This window comes from Cyprinus carpio, chromosome B2 (assembly GCF_018340385.1).
Source record: "Cyprinus carpio isolate SPL01 chromosome B2, ASM1834038v1, whole genome shotgun sequence".
NCBI lineage: Eukaryota > Metazoa > Chordata > Actinopteri > Cypriniformes > Cyprinidae > Cyprinus > Cyprinus carpio.
The window spans coordinates 30,628,885-30,648,675 of record NC_056598.1 but is presented as its reverse complement, the minus strand read 5'-3'; the positions used below and the strand labels follow the sequence as shown (position 1 = coordinate 30,648,675).

Genomic DNA, 19,791 nt, shown 5'->3' with positions numbered 1-19,791 from the left:
GTTGCTTTTATCCAAAACCAGTTGCATTGCATTAAATGTGTAAATTTGATTAGTTCATGTAGGTTTTTAACATGTTTAGGGCAGAGTTCTATGAAATCAGTTTTATTTTATTCCCAGAATTCTTTTTTATTTAGTTCCAAATTTCCTTTCTGTCCGTTTTGATTGCTCTGCATTCCATTTTTCAGTTGTAATATTTCTGGATTCCATTAAATGAATTATAATTTTAAACTTTTAATTTAAACTTAATTTTAAGTAAATTAATTTTAATTTTTAACTAAAATTGCATTAATTACATAAATTTGCTTATGAAATGTTTTTGTTTCTTCTCATTTTACATTTTACTTTTTTCCAAAATCTATTTTTTTCTGCTTTTAATATTCTGGATTCCTTTTTTGTTTAAATTTTTCTGTTTTCTGGATTCTGATTACATAAATTTATAAAAGCTTAACCAAAAAAAAAATTTTTTTTGAAAATTTGAAATCCATTTCATTTTCCCCCCCCATATTCCATTTTTTTTTTTTTTTTTTTTTTTTTTTTTTTTTTACATTTTATTAATCAAGGAGTATTTTTAATTAATTAAAATCATGAAACAAAATGTAAACAACAGGTTATTAAGAAAAATTACAATTTAGGGTTTTGATTTTTTTTTTTTTTTTTTTTTTTTTTTTTTAAATTCCAAATCTTTTTTTTTTTCTTTTTATGGATTCTGTTTTCATGGTTACATTTAGTTGTATTAATCAAAAACCTTTCTAATTAATTTAACAACAATTTATTAAAAGTTATTACATTTTAAGGCCTAATATAGTGTTTTTTTATTTCTTTATTTTTACAAATTTTAATAGTCAAAGATAATGTATAATCAACTGAATTTGGTAAACTTTAACAATTTAATAAATTATTAACATTTTTACTGTAATAGCTCCCTATAAAATATTTCATATTTAAGAAATTCTATTTGGTCTGTTTGACTTTTTCTGGATTTATGGTTTAATAATGTATCAAAAATGGTAAGAATCAAATGAACTCTTTTAAAATGTAATGAAAAGTTAACAATTCATTTTCACATTTTGGCAAACAGTGCTACACAACAGCAGTTAAATTAAAACATGGGAGAAAAATTGACTTTTTTTATCTATTATTAATATTATCACTTCAAGACATACATTCTACTGTACAGCAGGAATATATTTCTTGTTTCTCCGAATTCATCTGAACTCTTATTTTGACGGGTTGTCGTGAAGAGCGCTGAGTTTCTGTGTGTATCTGGTGATAGATTAATGCTGCTGAAGTGAACGAATGCATTCTGCTTTTACTCTGAATGAATGAAAACCAGCTTCACGTCTTGAACGTCTTTGCAAACACATTAAGATGAGCTTCTGATGTTTCTGCTTTTCCCCACAGATCCTGACATAAGGAAGCTCTCCGTCGACGTGGCCTTATCTTCCCGTTCTTAGTCCACACACACACACACACACACACACACACACACACACATTGGTGATTTCTATATGATAAACAGATGTGTTGAAGACTCACACACACACACAGTAACTTCCCGAGCTGCTCGTTCGGCTCGTGATCATGGACCATCGGTGGAAATCAGCGTCTGCGGGTCTGGACCGTCCTGCTGTCTGATGCTGTGCCGTTAGATTTACAGTGTGCTGTTATATAGCACACACACCCATGAGCCTTTGTATTCAACGCAAGGTCAAGCTCCGCTGCGGGAACAGATTCCTTTTTTTGTTTTTTTTGTAGTTCATGTATTCAAGTTTGGCTTTCTTTTGTACCGTTTTGTGTTTATGATGTAGAGAGAAATGTTCAGTTTTGATACGCAGTGTTTATGGTTCTGTTTGGGGATCGCCACTAATGCATGAATCCCACAAAACTGCCCATATTTCACCTCTAAAAACTAAAGAAATTATATGAAATTCATTTTCTTAAGGGAAATTAAGCCTGTTTTAATGGAACATTATGATTTTTCATTTTTATGACCAACACATTTGCCTCAAATTCTCATTATTATAATGCAATATATATATATATATATATATTACACTTTAAGGTAAAAATAAAAAAAAATTTAAATTATACATAAATGAGTTTTTATTGTGTACTTTATGCTTATTTAAATTTAAATAATTGAATTACAGATAATTCAATTATTTAATACATATATAAGGATAAAAGGATATAAGAATACATAAAAATAAAAAATAAAACTCGGACACGGAAAACTCGGAAAGATAATGGTAAAAAGTCATAATGATGCTTAAAAACAGGCTTTATTTTCTTCAGGAAAATATTTCTTAATTTATTTTATTTTTTATTTTATTTTCAGGAAGGTGAAATATCTGAATGTGTTTTTGTAGATTTTTTTTTATTATAATTTTTAATTTTCTTAAGGAAAATTAAGGCTGTTTTACAGGACATTACTTGATTTTTTTTTTTTATTCAGACCAACAAATTTGCTTCAAAATTTCATAATTATAATGCAAAAAAAAAAAAAATATTAAATGTCAATTATTCATTGAGTTTATTTTTTGTGTCCTTTATGCTGATTTAAATGTAAATCATTGTATTACAGTATTTTTACTGTATTATATTTAAAAAATATATATATAAGGATATAAGAATAAACACTTAAAAATAAAACACTTGGACACATTACAGTAATAAAAAAAAAATAATGCAAAAGTCATAATTATCCTAAAAGTAGACTTATTATCATCAGGTAAAATGTTTTATTTGCTTAATTTTTGATTTGATTTGATTTTAGAGGTGAAATATCTGATTGTTTTTGTGGGATTCGCGCTAATATCTGCCATCTTTCACCGAAGCACAAGCCGCTTGTGTTTTTCATCGTGGATTTCTGAAGTATCGGAAAACGCTGGATAATATTTTCTCTGTGTGTGCGAGCAGCTGGTTTTATATCACAGCTCTGGGAAAGGTGTCTTTATGCAGCGTCTGAGCATTTCAGCCGTGTTTTAACACGTTTCTGAGGCCATCTATCAATTTGCTTTGGATTTGATCCTTTAATTTGGTTTCTTTAGAGCAGATTTTGCTCACACCATAAACAATCTGACTAGTACGTAGTTAACAATCTCAGATTTATGAGCGATTCATTGCTTAAAGTCGATCAACTCGATGAATTTCCTGCCACTTCTTGTCAATATTTCTACACAAAGTAGAAAAAACAGATCGCAAGGGTCTTTACAAGACGACCCCGAGTTGTTGTTGTTGTTGTTTTTACTTCTTTTACAAAGTTCTGTTCAATGTTTGTTCACTTGTTTTTGTTATTATCTGTCTTGATTTTAAACGTTAGATAAATGGCGCTGAAGTACGCCAGGAACAAATTGTGTTTCATGTTTCTGTTGCAGTTTTATAACGGGAGATCTTGGAAATAATTTGATGCCAACTTTGCCAAAATATTCCTTCTTGTCTATAAGGTGAATAATCACTGTGCCCAAATGTGGATGTTTTCGATCCGAATCGAAAGGAAACACAGTTCCGAGTTCATCTCTAGAGATCGTTTTCTTTTCTTCGTTAGTACTAACATCGTCTTTTACAACTAAAAGATGATTATATGAATTATTCTTGTTTATGTATTGCAAAAATGTAAACTCTTAAAGGAGCGAGAGAGTGGCCTTCCTCATTCTCCGGCGGCGGGGAGTGATTCTGTACTAGTGCCTGCATGGTTTTGTTCAGTTTTATCCTGGAGTCAGTCAGGTTTTTATCCAGAAGTCACGTCTTGTGGCTTCGACTTGAGAATATTTTATAATTTAATTTGAGTGGGGAGGTGAGTGTTGATTATGTATGTTTGTTGAGTTATTGTTCCTCTGAGCAAATAAAGTACTTTCTTTGTAAATCTGTTTGTGTCAATTCTGTTCGTCCAGCTTCATCTCGAGTGATTTTGATCAAGTAAAGGTCAGAATAACTGCAGTAATATCTCCAGATGAACTCTTACTGGACTGAAGCAGCTCAGCTTTACTTGATTCTCCATCAATCATGTTTTTAGAGTCCTCAAATCTGATCCTCAGGATGTTTTGAGGAGCGTTTGTTTCCAGAAGCTTTACTTTCACTGTTCCTCAGCGGAGGAATGATCTTCACAAGCCTCCAGAACATCTCACATCTTCTGAGGAGCCTTTATTTCTTCAACTCTCAATCACTGCATTATATGTTTGGAGCATCTTACTGAGATGCATGTGACCCTGGAGCACAAAACCAATCATAAGGGTCGATTTTTTAAAATTGAGATTTATACATCATCTGAAAGCTGAATAAATAATCTAAACATATACATACATAAACATAACATTGATGTAGTGTTGAACTTAATGAACTGAAAGTGCTTGAAATTGCTTAATGCAATCCAGAGAAAAAGGTAGCACGAAATTAATGCATTAAAAAAGCAATTAGTTACTTTTTAGGGAGTAGTGCATTATCGTAATGCATAAAGTAGTGCTATTCTTCACACGTGTTCACTCTCATATCGCCTCCTGCTGGACATCAAGCTACTTTTCTGTTCGTTTTTAAATGAATACTTTTTATTCATACGCATCTTTTTCGTGACGTGTTGAGTTAAACCTTTAAGAAAAAAAACAAATCAAATAAAATAAGACTTTAAACCACGCAAATTATTTCAACTAAGACTTTTAATTTGTAAGTAACAGCCGCTCCATAAGGAGCTTCCGCGCGCGTCGCTCAGTTGATGACGCTTCTTCCGTAGTTTCCTGCGCGATTTCTCCCTCCGCTCTCGTCTTCGCACACGTCTGATCATGTTGGGCAACATAATCGGACAGAAATACGTATCAATCGCCAAATCGTGGTAAGAACATGGTAAAGCTCCGTACAGCAGGAGGACTCTTCTCTTTTATGATTATGATGTGTCAGTTTTTATTAATAGCGTCGTCCTTGTCGCGACCTGACTGTAGCATGCTAATGCTAACGAGCTCAGGTAACAAGAAAACATACTAAACTCGACTGTCGTGCTCTTTCGACTCCTTATCTTGCTTTATAGTGCATATATTATTTATTTGAAAGTGTAATGTGTGTTTATGTGACAGCTGTTTATGATTTCTTATGTGTTTATTGCTGTTCGCAGCAGTCATCAACACAAACAATAAAAGCTAGTCAAATTGTGGCAAATTCTTCTTACGCTGTTCAATAAGATAACAAAAACAAAGTTCTGGTTTATATTATTGTTTACAGTTACATCAATTGAACTCTAACTGCATTGATTGCGCTTTGATTCTATTTTGATAATCTTGTTGATTTCGTAATAGTTTGTAATCAGAGACGCAAACCATGTAATTTGTTTCAGATTCTGATATTTCTATGAAGAAATTCTGCTGCTTGTGATGTAAATCAATGAGATGTTTATAACAGAGCAGCAGATATTGATATAAAATGATCTAAATATCAGCTATCGCTCTATATCTCCAATAATGTGTCTCAGTAAGATGAGATTGAAATGATCCAAATATAATACAATGCAGTGATATTGTTCCTCAAAAGATCCTGATGATCAGATTTGAGACTCTAAAACATGACTGATGGAGAATCAAGTAAAGCTGAGCTGCTTCAGTCCAGTAAGAGTTCATCTGGAGATATTACTGCAGTTATTCTGATCAGAATCAGTCGAGATGAAGCTGGAGGCTCGTAGAGTTACAGTAGAAGAGCTCTGAGTGGATGCAGCGCAGGTTTGCTGAAGAGTGTGGTGCTCGCCGTCTGGGGTGGAGCTGGAGGCCTTGCTCTCGTTCACTTCACAGACTGGAGGCTCATCTTGGACTTCGTTCCCTACATCAACGGAAAGTTCAAGACGGAAGATTAGATGAAGGTTCCTCATGTTTCTCTCTCGTTAAAATGTCTGGACTTCAAGAACAAGGAAATATTTTCATAGACGCTACTGTTTAATGTTTTTTTTTTTTTTTTTTCTGCTCACGAAGCCTGCATTTATTTGATCCAAATACAGCAGTAATATTGTGAAATATCTGTATGTGAATCTCTGTTAAAGTGTAATTTATTTCTGTGATGCGCAGCTGTATTTTCAGCATCATTACTCCAGTCTTCAGTGTCACATGATCTTCAGAAATCATTCTGATTGGCTGCCCAAGAAGCATTTTTTTATATTATCAATATTCAAAATAGTTGAATAGAAAGATCCAAAGATCAGCATTTATCTAAAAAAAAAAAAAAAGCTTTTGTAACATTATACACTATCATTTGAAAGCTTGCAGTCCGTATGTTTATTAATAAATTAATACTTTTATTAAGCATGGATGCTTTAAATTGATCAAAGGTGATGATAAAGACATTTATTTTCAAAATATTTTACTTCTGAACATTCTGAAGAACCCTGAAAAAATTCTACTTGGCTGTTTTCAACTTAATTATAATAAATGTTTCTTGAGCAGCAAATCAGAATGATTTCTGAAGATCACGTGACACTGAAGACTGGAGTAATGATGCTAGAAATGTACAGTTAAAATTGCAGGAATAAATTACATTTTAAAATATATTCAAACGGAAAACAGTTTTTTTAAATAGTAAAAATATTTCAGAATTTTACTGCTTTTGCTGTACTGTGGATCAAATAAATGCAGGTTTGGTGAGCAGAAGAGAAAAACATTAGGACTCTTACTGTTCAAACACTTTGACTGGTTGTGTATGATATGAAAATCTTTTAATCTGAATCAGATTTCATGTTCAGTTCAGTTTTTTAATCTGTTCAAACAACAAAAAACGAAATGGATTCGAGTCATTTTTGCTCCAAGAAACTGTAGTGTTACTATCTGTCTGAACACAGACGCTGATGTCTTTATTTGCTGTCGGTCCGTCTTGCTCTAGATGGACTGAAGATGGAGATGATCACTGATGGAGATGAAGACCGCCGCTCATGAACAGTGTGATATTTATTTTTCAGAGTGTCCAATCCCTTTTTTCCCTCATGAAAAGTCTCACAAATCAACATCTAACGATTATAAAGATGTAAAGCCGGGATGTTTTCTGTGTTTCTATGCAGAGCTTCGTCGGTTCTTTCCACTGAATCCTCCTGGAATAAATACACTGTAACTCTGTTATTGAGAACCTCATCGTGGACCTGAACTCTGCTTTTTGTGATGTCCGTGTCATCCGCGGGTCACTGCTGATGCTTGTTAATAAATCAAAGAAAAGGAATCTGAGGTGTCTGTTATGCTTTATGATCACCTGTTACACATATGCATGAGTTTACAAATATTAACATGTGTTTTTATGGTCATCTATATATATAGTTAATAGATTTTTATTTTCAGTTAAACTCTTGGATTAATGTGCATGAGTTTTTGAATCAGGCTTCAAATCTTCCAATACACCAGTTTATTTTATGATCATCGATATGCAACTATGATTTTTGTTAATATTTAGCATTAGATTTTTTTTATTTTATTTTCTGCTTTAATTTTAATTTTAGTCATTTTGTTTTGTGTTTCTTTTATTAGTTTTTGATATCTATTTATATAATAAGTTTATTTAGTTTTGGTACTTGAACTAAACAAAAATAAATATTGCATTGGCAACTAGCTGAAATAAAGTGCATGTGTGTGTTTTAGTTTTATATATTATATATAGTTTTACTATATATGATTTCAGATATTTCATTAAATTAGATTACTGGTCTTTAAAAATATACTTTAACCCTCTGGTGCTCTTCGTTCACTTTTGACAGAAAAATTTAAAATGAATATAAAAATATTTTAAAAATTGTATTATTTTCAATGGACAGAAATTGATCATAATTATTGCATATATATTAATTAGTACCAAGAAATGATCTCAAAATACAAAGTAAAAAAGAAAATATATCATGAACAAATATGTTACATTAATTTTACTGGGGGGGTGGTGTTTCTAATCTCTCAGCTTAGTCTTTCTTCCTGTTTCAGCAATGAACCACGCTCCAGCTCAGTAGGTGGCGGGAACGCGCCGTTTTGTTTGTTTGCCAACCGCCATAAAAACCCAGAAGAAGAAGCAGGCGAGCGGTTAGAGCGCAGCACCAGCGACCGCCGTCTTTAACCCTAAACATTCACAGCTTTTCCTCAAGAGAGACTCCGGGAGAACATGGAGAGGAAAAGGTGGGAGTGCTCGGCTCTCCCAAATGGTTGGAAAATGGAAGAAGTGACCAGAAAGTCGGGCTTGTCCGCGGGGAAAAGTGATGTCTATTATTTTAGGTACTGCAGCGGGATTAGCCGGAGCCCAGCGAGCCGAGACAAAAACTCGCTTTATATACGAATTATCAAACTCTAATCCGACTTCAGTTGGCTAACTGAGTACTCTTAGTACGTTATTGTTCCAAATCATTACTGTTTGTAGTACGTACGTTAAACTAATCGTGTTTTATCGTCTCCTGCGAGTAAGCACTGAGCGCTAATCTGCGCTAGCCACCATGCTAGCTCATTGTTTTGGTTTTGTTTACTCTGTTTTGATAGTTTATTCTAGTTTCATTTGAGTACATATTTACTTATAGTCTATCTAGCGTTTATATTCGAGTCTACACTGTATTCACGATCTTAAAAAAGTTAAACGGATAACAGTGTGGTAAGTGACGCAGCGGCTGCGAAAGCTAAATTAATGACGGATTTTTTATTTTTAATAATCTCTTGTTTATTACGAGAATCGCTGGATGAGCTGAAATATTCAATTTATGCAATATAGACTTCATATAAATGCTAATTATTATTTTCACTATGGTATTACCGTCTGAGACTGTCACTTTACTGTGCTACGATCACAGATTTTAGTGGTATTTCTAGTGTGTCTGTATTAATTGTAATTCTTTACTATATTTGTGACATCTAAAATATGTTTTTTCTGTGGTGATTTGTGTTATCTGTAAAACATGTATATGTTGTGTTGACGGGTGATGCAGTGGAAGTGCTGTTGTCGGTCTGGACAATAAGGAGTGTTTTTTATCTTTCCTTTCCTTCTTAGTCCAACAGGGAAGAAGTTTCGGAGTAAACCACAGCTGGTTCGATATCTGGGAAACTCCATGGATCTCAGCTCCTTTGATTTCCGCACAGGGAAGATGCTCATGAGCAAACTGAACAAGAACAGGCAGCAGATCCGCTATGATCACAGTCAGAGCAAGGTAAAGACTGACCGAATGATGTGCACTGCAGGGCTTTTCCAGCTTTCTGTATTGTGCTGTTTGTAATGTTTGTGTCCGGATGCCTGTTCTCAGGGTAAACCTGATCTGAACACGTCACTGCCGGTCCGACAGACCGCATCCATCTTCAAACAGCCCGTCACCAAGGTCACAAATCACCCTAGCAACAAGGTTAAGATGGACCCTCAGAAAGCTGTGGAGCAGCCCAGACAGGTAAACATCACATGTGCTGCTGCAGCGGTTTACAGAGGAAATATTCAAAACTTTGGGGTCGGGAAGAATTTTTATAATATGTTTGAATGAGTTTGAATTGCTTACCAAGGCTGCATTTATTTGATTTAAAAAAATAAATAAAAAAAAAACAGTAAAATTTTGAAATATTATTAGAGTTTTAAACAGCTGTTTTCTGTGTGAATCTCTGTTAAACTGTAATTTATTTCTGTGATGCGCAGCTGTATTTTCAGCATCATTACTCCAGTCTTCAGTGTCACATGATCTTCAGAAATCATTCTAACATGATGATTTACTGCTCAAGAAACAATTCGTCATATATTTTATTTTCAGGATTCTTTGATGAACAGAAAGTTCAAAAGAACAGCATTTATTTAAAATAGAAGTCTTCTGTAACAATTATAAAAGCCTTTAATATGGAAGCCAGTTTCTGTCACAGTATATAAAAAAGGGTAATTGAGACTTTTTATCTTGCAAAAAAAAAAGAAGAGAGAGAACACTGCAGTTACCTTTTATTTTTTTTAATCCTGTGGTGGAAGCACTTTGTCACATTTAATAAATGTAATGTGTACTTCCTTAATGAAAATATCAATAAAATATGTATTATATCTTACCGACCCCAAACTTTAAGAATACAAGTCGATCATAAATTATAGGCATTTTCTCACCAGAGGAACCTTTTCATAGTTTCTTCAACTATTGGCACCGCTTTTTGGCGTGTTTGCACTGCAGGAACTAGGAATGTGTTTAGTTGTAGGAACTCCATTTGAGGTTACAGTTCTATAGGAACTATAAGTGACGTTGGACACCAGGAAAACGTCCCGAGGGAAAAACTGGTTCTCTAGGAATGACCCTGCTGGCTAGTTCCTGAAACTATCTACTGACTGCAGCTCTCAAGCTCCGAAAAAAAAAAAGATCCATAAACGGCAATCTAGTCAATTAGTTCCTGTTCCACCCGAAGTGATGCAAACTTTAAATCATTTTTGCTCTGTTCACTTCACAGCTGTTCTGGGAGAAAAAGCTGAGCGGACTCAACACTTATGATATCGCAGAGGAGCTGGTGAAGACCATGGATCTTCCCAAAGGATTGCAAGGTGAAAATGGAAGAGCAGCTCTCATACACACTGAATCAAATGAGCTCTGATCACTAGCTCACTTCCCTCAGTACTGCAGGAGCAAGCTTACTGTGGTGCTGAATAATGCAGTTAGGGGTGTGCGAGAAGTAATTGTTGTTCTAACAATGTGCGATTTTGGCATTATCAAGTATTTTACAAAAACCTTTGAAAACACCTACAGAGAGCACGCATACATAAGTCTGTGAGTGTGTTCTTTCACTGCATGATTCAGTATTAAAATGCATTTAGAATGATCACAGAATTCAAGATATGGGGACAGAAAATGTATATTTATATCATTTCATATAGTTAATATCACACAGAGAGTGCTGTTTTTATCTCCAGAGATTACCATGATTACAAATGTGATATTGATTTCTTATAACAGTTCAATAAACAAGAAGTTAATATTAAGAGACTTATGTTTTAGACACCATATTGCCTGTTTTTGCTCTATTTCAATGACAAAATTAATTCCAAAGCACAGTTTTGCGTCTCTGAGCATGATAGTGATTCGTTCCTGAATGAATCAACCGTTTAAATGATTCGGTTCAGTCGCAGTGACTCACTTATCAACAGTGACTTGCTGCCATCTACTGGCGGTTTTAATTTCACATTTAAAGTATCTTTTTATTATTCAGATAAATTCGAATAACAATATCAAAACATTATTTATGCATTTGTAAAATGCATTCATGTCCTGCATTAAGCAGTGTGTACATGCATCTAAATGTCTCTTCAGACGCAGCTTCTGTGTTTCCTCTGCATTGCAGAGATTAATTTTATTGATACTGATTTAATTTGCTTGATAACAGCCCAGATGTCTTATTCTGCAATTCACTGACTAAATGAAAATAAAAATTTGACTCAAAATATAATGGATGCTATGGCTTTATAATTTAAAAATTAATTTAAACTTATTGGAAAAGATTCATTTCTGTCAGTGTGAACAGACCAGCACACAGAATAGGAAGAATATCGAAAACTTTGAGTCCACAACGGTTCTTAAGATACCAGCACAATAACACACTCACAGATATTACACACTCCTAAATGCGGTGTTGTGTTTGTTGGCAGGTGTGGGTCCGGGTTACACAGATAAGACGCTGCTCTCGGCTCTAGCGAGCGCCCTGCACACCAGCTCGGCTCCCATCACGGGTCAGCTGTCCGCCGCGGTGGAGAAGAACCCCGGAGTCTGGCTCAACACCACACAGCCGCTGTGCAAAGCCTTCATGGTGACGGACGAAGACATCAGGTACGAGTGTTTGTAGTTGTGTAATTATACACACCCTGAAGCAGATAATCAGTCTGCGGGATCACTAGAAACTCCCAAGCAGAGCAAAACTGAGCCGGAAAAGAGGCTTTCTTTGTCATAATGTAATGTTTTCTTCTCCTCGAGGTTCACTCAGGGAGTATTCTTCTGAATTTAGTTGAACATGATTGTCTGATTCTTAGGGCTGGATGATATTTACAAAATTTACATCACGATATATATTTCATAATTTCGGTCAATATGATACAATTCCGATATCGATATGAACAGTATTTAAAAAAAAAAAAAAACTTATAATAACAGTCAAGAACACCCACGAGATGTCTGGACCTACAAACATATGAAAAATGAATTAGCCAAGTCTATGAAACCACCTCCTATTATTAAACTATATAATATTTTAGGAAAAGAAAACTGCACAAATAAATTAACCTTCACCTTTTTTGTATTTAACCTTCATACAAACTAGAAATCACTGTCAAATAAACTTCTCAGACTCCCCTTATTAATATTAATATCTTTAACTTCAAACTATAGGCTTATGTACACCACCAGTCAAAAGGGTTTGAATAGTAAGATTTATGTTTTTGAAAGAAATCTCTTCTCACTTGAATTTATTTGAGCCAAAATACAGCAAAAGCCATAATATTTTGACATTTTTACTATTTAAAATATCTGCTTTCTATTTGAATATATTTGAAAATGTAATTTATTTCTGTGATCATTATTACTCCAGTCACATGATCCTTCTGAAATCATTCCAGTATTCTGATTTGCTGCTTAAAAACATTTATTATGATGCTGAAAATACAGCTGCACATCACAGAAATAAATTACAGTTTACAATGTATTCAAATAGAAATCAGTTATTTTAAATAGTAAAAATATTTAAAAAATTTTGGATCAAATAAATGCAGGCTTGGTGAGCAGAAGAATCTTCTTTCAAAAAAAAAAAAAAAAAATTAAAATCTGCTAGTGTTGGCTGATTATTCTTATAGATTGAAGCAAATGTGCATTCATATAAAACACCGGCGCTGTGTGCAGTGCTCATGTTTATTCAGCGAAGACAAACACCACAAATCAATCAATGTAGTAACGTATATCGAAATATCGGAAATGATTAAAAATCATATCACCCTTATTGAAAAATATATATTTTATTTCAGCTATTTAATTGTCTTTCGGTTATCTAAACTACCACAGAATAAAAATTAATAACCTATATAGCCAAAAAAAAAGTTGTTTAATTTGAAGTGCTACAATAACTAAAACTAAATAAACTATGTAGACAACAACAAAAAAGACAAAAACACAACAAAATTACTAATATTTTAACTAAAGCAAAAAAAATTTAAACAGCAAATTAAAACATTTAAAATAAATCTAAAGCGTAATACAGAAGAGTAATAGTATATGAGTAACACTAATATACTACCGAGTCCCTTCTGTGGTTTAGTTTCAGTAAACGCTCTCGTTTGATTGTGAAGAGTGTGTGGAGTCTGAGAGCTCCAGTGTGTTACAGCAGAATAATGAAGGTGACAGATATCTGAGTGATTGACTGAAACACACTCCTCGTCCACAGGAAGCAGGAGGATCTGGTGTACAGCGTGAGGAAGAGGCTGGAGGAAGCGCTCATGGCAGACATGCTCGCACACATAGAGGAAGCCGCCACCGAGGCCAGATCTCTGAAGGAAGAGTCCAACGACGAGGAAACGGAGTCTGTATAGCTGTAAGAGAAAGAACAAACCAGACTAATAGACCAGTTTTTAATCAGAGAGGAGGACGATGCTGTAGCTATAAAAAAAAATTCCATCCAGTTTTTATTGATCTATATATAATCATTTTATTAAATTATACAAACGTCTCTCTACCTACTCTTATATTACAATTTTTATTATTTGCTAAATCATGATAGTCTCTAACATCATGTTTGCACAAATCAGTTGCATTGCAACACTGATACAATACATGATTTATGACTAATATCTCAGTAATGATGTTCTAGTAGTAGGCCTGTCGCAATAATCAATATATATCGACTTATCACGCAATATATGTACATGATCTCAATCATTTCTGGTGACGCAGTATATCACCCGTTATATCACCCGGTGTCTTTAGCAGCTTCTCGTACATAACGTGATGTAGTCATGAGGTGATCGTTCAGATTGAAAAAATGCTTCTACAGGAAAGTTTTAGACTTGTTTAGGGATCTCTGTGCGTACGGACATCTGACTGCTGAGTAGTGATTGTGTTTCTCAGCAGTAGTGTGCACCCTTCATTTACAGAGAACACAAGGTCTGGGAAAATCTCCACACAAGTTCTTTGTGCATTTATCTTTTTAATTTTTTTCTACTTGTTGCTTTGCGCTTTTTGTTAGAAAATGTTTATTTACTATTTATTCAGGTTTTTTAAGGTATCTAATATTTTGATACTTAAAGGAACACTCCGACTTTTTGGGACTTTAGCTTATTCACAGTATCCCCCAGAGTTAGATAAGTCCATACATACCTTTTTCATTTCTGTGCGTTCTGTAAGTGTTATTTGACGCACCCACCGCTAGCCTAGCTTAGCAAAAAGACTGGATGTGAATGGATAATGCTAGCATAGTAATCCCAATAAGTGACAAAATGATGCAAACATTTTCCTATTTACATGTTGTGATCTGTATAGTCACAGCGTGTACAAATAACAAGGCTATATGAGACAGAGACCATTTTTAATCGTATAAATACTGGGAACTATATTCTCACTAGGTGTAGGAGTACAGCTAACGTTACTTGGGTGGAGTGGCTACTTGGGCGGAGTGATTAGCGCAGCACACGAGACGCCCTGTTGATGGTTCCGTAAACAAAACAAACGTGACTAACTAGCTAGACGTGACTCGTGATCATGGCTGACTTTGGCCCCATTTACACTGCATGGTTCAAGTGACCCAATTCTGATTTTTTCCTCTCATGTGGCACAGATCGGATATGACCGGTGAACGTGTAAGCAGGAAAAAACCGCATGGATTTCGATTTTCTCAGATCGGATTCAGGCCTCATTCATATGTGGTAATAAATCGGATATGGATCGGATACGTGCATTTGCGTGTGCCATGTAAGCAGACAAATCGGATATTCCCCAGTAAATGCGAGTCGTACGTCATTAAAAAAGTGACGTCAACTCAGGTGGACACCACCAACTGAGATCACATGACTTATTTATAAGCGCGATGGAGGACGAAGGATACACACAGTGGAGCAATGCCAAGGTTTCATGTCTTTTAAGTCTTTGGGGCGAAGAGAAAGTGCAGGCAAAAAATGCAGGGTTGTAACAGAAATAAATCCGTGTTTGAAGACATTTCACGAGATATGGGGGAGGCACGGTTTAAGTGCTTTTTTTTTCTCCGCCGCGCCGTACGAGACCAATGTTTTGCTGATTTTTTTGTTGACTTTTCAAAATATTGTGGAAAGCAAAACACTGTATAATATTATTTGCATCTGCATCCATTGTATTTCGTGCTGTTTTACTTCCTTTTCCGGGTCAGAACGTCTAAGTTTGGTAGTTTCAGCAGTGTATAGTGTAAATGCAAAAATCGGATACGGGTCACTTTTAAAAGATGATGTAAGCGGGTCGTCAAAAAAATCGGATATAGTCAGAAAATCGGATTTGGGCATCAAGACCTGCAGTGTAAATGCAGCCTTTGAGGAATTGTCAGACTCAGAGTAATTTTACTGTGTATCAAACCAAGATCCAGAACCATATAGTTTTGAGCCAGGATACACAGACAAGGAGTTACAAAGTGCTGTAGAACACTCATCTCATCCTGATTAATAATTTTCACAGAAAATGTATAAAGAATTATTACAGGAATTGATATATTTGAAATGCAATTTATTACAGCTGACCAAATACATTCAACAGCATATAATACAGCAATGTTAGATAATTGCATTACAATAGCCAAGAATATGGGGAAAGTAATAGCACAAGGCAAATCGTTTTTGCACAATGAACCCACAGACAGTAACGTTAGCCCACTATTTCACAAACATTTTCTCAAAAAAGAAAACTGCCCATCCCCCTCCAATTAATTAGCAAGTTGAATGTATTAGTCCTGAGAGTTACATTTAGCGCCGCTCATTTGTTATTGAGCGATACAGTGTGTTCACGACAACACAATAATAACAGTAAAGGGGATACACGGAGCCCCTATTCACGTAATAGTGTCACTACTAAGGTTATATTACATTAGCATGGCACTGTTACAGTATGGCTAATGTTAGTCATCTCAAAACATAACGGAACACTTACCGCAGCAACAGGTGATCCAATTTGTCCTGTCTTTATTGGGATGGCTGTATCCTTTATCACACGTTTCATGGTCCGTGTGGCAACTTGCATTTTTTCAAAATAGTCGTCTAACGTTACAGTAAAATGTTTAGAGCAAACGAAATACTTTGTGATGGTGTTTACAGGTGTGTTTGTAACTATACCCAGAACAAGTAGCCATCGATTCATCAGGTCAGCGTTTTTGGTTGGAATTCTATGAAACATCATAGTATTACCTGGTCTCCCCTGTTTATTGTCGCAGCTCTTTACAATACAGCGAACACCCATGACTGTACACTATAAATGTACTGTCTAGTAATTGCTGACTCTATTACTCCAACTCTGAGCGAACTCTCTGCTCCTCACCACGGCGCGTCTCGGGTGCTGCGCTAATCACTCTGCCCAATTAGCCACTCCGCCCAAGTAACGTAAGCTGTGCTCCTACGCCTAGTGAGAATATAGTTCCCAGTATTTATACGATTAAAAATGGTCTCTGTCTCATATAGCCTTGTTATTTGTACACGCTGTGACTATACAGATCACAACATGTAAATAGGAAAATGTTTGCATCATTTTGTCACTTATTGGGATTACTATGCTAGCATTATCCATTCACATCCAGTCTTTGTGCTAAGCTAGGCTAGCGGTGGGTGCGTCAAATAACACTTACAGAACGCACAGAAATTAAAAAGGTATGTATGGACTTATCTAACTCTGGGGGATACTGTGAATAAGCTAAAGTCCCAAAAAGTCGGAGTGTTCCTTTAATTTCATGATCTAAATATTAATCAAAATTAAAATTTTGTTGTCATTTGGAAGTGTTTAGGCCTTCTTGCATTATTATGGTGTAACATAATGATTATATTCAATAATATCACTTATCGCAATTATTTCTGAGACAAAATATCGCACAACAAAAAGTTGTTATCGTGACAGGCCTAGCTAGTAGTGCATTTTGGTTTGTGATAACTGGTACAAATAAGGTGCTCAGTTTTTCCTGGTTTTGTAGAAATGTGCTGTTCAATATGAAGTGTATTAACAATGTTCAGCATATTAAATATCAGGAAAAATCCACTTTGCAATTATCTGCAAAAAAAAAAGTTTTTTTTTTTTTTAATTTTTAAAGCCATTAATACGTTTTAAAGCAACATTTTTTTTTTTTATAGTTTACATATTTAAAATGTATTTTAAGGAAATATCTTAAAACATCCCTAATGCTGCTGTCGTTAATTTCACATCAAGCATTTTATTAAAACTGATGAATTGGGATCCAGTGCAGCTGCATTAAACCAAAATTTGAAGGCCAGGATCAGATCTGTATTCAAGGACATGTATAGAAAGCTCCAGCACGGACGAAACGCTTTGAAGAAGCTCTAGTTTGATTGTAATGCTGTTCATCTCTGTGTCTGCAGGAAAGCGTCCTGGACGGCAGTATTTTTCCTCCCAAACCCAAAGACGCTCTCAGACTCAGACCTGAGCTGATCCTATGCAGAACCTGCCTCTCTTCTCACACTCCACTGTGAACACTTGTTTTACCAAAACATTTCAAGCAGTTTTATTTTTCTAACTTGAGCTTGTTTGAAGTGGATTAGCTCTATTTTTGTACAGTAAGAGCTTAAAGTTTGGGTTTCCAGCGTAACGCAGCGGGTTCGAGTCAGTATGACGGATGCCCAGGAGGTTTTTTTATATATTTCAAATCATGAAAGTTTCACACAAATTAGTTTTTTATACAAACAAAATGGCATGTTTTTTTTTTATGACCGATTCTGGAAATAATACTGGTTTGTGACGGCTGGTACAAATACGGTGCTCGATTCTTCCTGGTTCCTTTATATTTTCGCTTTCGTTACAGTGATGTTTGAGTGTAGACATCACATATAAGCTCTTACGTTGGTGCTTCGGTGTTTGTATTCATGAATTTGTCAATGCATAGCTGATATCATTGAATATTATGAGAAATGGGCAGTTATTTTTTTTTGGATCAAGCTGTTTGTGTTGCTGTGTGAAGCTGGTACAGTGGTCATCATTCACTGATGTGGCGTGGTTTATTATTATGGACTGAAATCTACACGATGCATCGGTGTTTGCTCCGTAGATGGCTTGTTTTTCACTTACACTAATGCTTCACACACCCATGAGTGAATTTAATAGATGATTGACTCATACCCTGGTGTTTTGTTCTTCACAAATGATTGCATTGTACAGTCATATTTGAAATATGCAGGAGAGGTGTTTTTTTGTATGTTGCCCTTTATTGCAAGAAAACTTAGATCACTTTTTGAAAATACAAAGCTTGTAGCTGAAGGACACATCATTTTGTAAACTTGGAAAATAAAAGTCTTTCAACACATCCTTGTTTTCTTTTAATGCAAATATCTCATCATATTTCAAAGAACGCAAATGTAGAGTCACAACCCTTTGTCACTAATTAAATGTTTCATTTTATACATGTTTTTTCTGTGTCAGTATTTAAAATATACAGGTTTAACATTTATTATTAAATGTGTTTATAGTATGCAATATATTTATGTCATTTGGAAAACATTTATAAATGTATTCAATATATTTATAAAAAGTAATCATTAACATATTTGTTAAATGTTTACATTAACGTTTATGGAATTTTGAAATTGTTGAATAAAGATTTATAAAATGTATTTATTAGATTTAAATCACATGTATATTAATATTTAATTAAAGATAAAACTTAGTAAAATACTATATAAAAGTACTGATTTTGTATGTATGTATATATATATTTACAGTCATGGGCAAAAATATGGGCATCCTTGGTAAATTTGATCAAAGAAGGCTGTGAAAATTAATCTGCATTGTTAATCCTTTTGATCTTTTATTTGAAAAATTCACAAAAATCTAACCTTTCATTGGATAATAAGAATTTGTAATGAGGGGAAATATCATTATGAAATAAATGTTTTTCTCTAATATACATTGGACACAATTAACGGCACCCTTTTATTCAGTACTTTTTGAAACCTCCATTTGCCAGTTTAACAGCTCTAATTCTTCTCCTATAATGCCTGATCAGGGACCATTCCTTCATCCAGAATCACTCCAGACCCTTCAGATTCCCAGCTTCTTCTCTTCAGTTCACTCCTCTCATTTTCCGTAGGGTTCAGTTCAGAGGACTGGAATGGCTACAGCAGAAGCTTGTTTTTGAGCTCAGTGACCCATTTCTGTGTTGTTTTTGAGGTTTGTGTTTGGATAATTGTACGGTCTGAAGATCCAAACATGGTCCATTATAAGATTTCTAACAGAGTCAGTCACTTGTTGATTTTTTATCTGTTGGTATTTGATAGAATCAAAGATGCCATGTGTCTAAACAAGATGTCCAGGACCTCCAGCAGAAATATAGGCCCACAACATTAAAAATACAGCAGTATATTTCATTGTACACATGGGGTGCTTTTTATCCCTGTGTTCACCAAACCCATCTTGAGTGTTTGCGCTGCTAAAAAGCTCATTTTTTAGTTTCATCTGATCATAGAAGCCAGTCCCATTTGAAGTTCCAGTCGTGTCTGATAACTGAATATGCTGGAGTTTGATTTTGTATGAGCTACGAGAATTTTTCTTGAAGCCCCCTCAAACAACATTTGGTGATATAGGAGATGTTTGACAATTTTTTTAAAGGTTTTCTGACCCTGAGACTCAACTGTTTTCTGCAGTTCTCCAGCTGTGACCCTTGAAGAGTC

At 34.7% G+C, this 19,791-nt stretch overlaps 3 protein-coding genes across 6 annotated transcripts in view; all 3 read left to right on the top strand.

The window, feature by feature from the left end:
* The window catches only part of LOC109089308 (transcription factor E2-alpha-like), a 40,531-nt gene extending 38,501 nt beyond the window's left edge, over positions 1 to 2,030 (top strand). For all 3 annotated transcript variants that reach the window (XR_006154068.1, XM_042719116.1, XM_042719115.1), the window contains exon 20: positions 1,402 to 2,030. The gene's annotated coding sequence lies outside the window, so the exon portion shown is untranslated. The remainder of the gene's footprint in view (positions 1 to 1,401) is intronic.
* A 2,168-nt stretch (positions 2,031 to 4,198) lies between these two features.
* On the top strand, positions 4,199 to 7,176 carry LOC109089280 (cytochrome b-c1 complex subunit 10-like). The gene is made up of 3 exons (XM_042719192.1): positions 4,199 to 4,825; positions 5,665 to 5,836; positions 6,806 to 7,176. Exons 1-2 carry the CDS (start codon positions 4,776 to 4,778, stop codon positions 5,828 to 5,830), a joined length of 216 nt encoding a protein of 71 aa, XP_042575126.1. The 5' UTR covers positions 4,199 to 4,775; the 3' UTR covers positions 5,831 to 5,836; positions 6,806 to 7,176.
* Positions 7,177 to 7,959: 783 nt separating this feature from the next.
* Positions 7,960 to 18,428, top strand: LOC109095139 (methyl-CpG-binding domain protein 3-like). 2 transcript variants are annotated; one of them, XM_019108806.2, is made up of 7 exons: positions 7,960 to 8,111; positions 8,968 to 9,124; positions 9,218 to 9,355; positions 10,377 to 10,467; positions 11,566 to 11,743; positions 13,344 to 13,490; positions 17,491 to 18,428. In XM_019108806.2, exons 1-6 carry the CDS (start codon positions 8,098 to 8,100, stop codon positions 13,486 to 13,488), a joined length of 723 nt encoding a protein of 240 aa, XP_018964351.1. In that variant the 5' UTR covers positions 7,960 to 8,097; the 3' UTR covers positions 13,489 to 13,490; positions 17,491 to 18,428. The 2 variants fall into 2 exon arrangements, with proteins under 2 accessions (XP_018964351.1, XP_018964350.1); XM_019108805.2 differs by having other exon boundaries at positions 7,986 to 8,207.
* Positions 18,429 to 19,791: the final 1,363 nt, after the last annotated feature.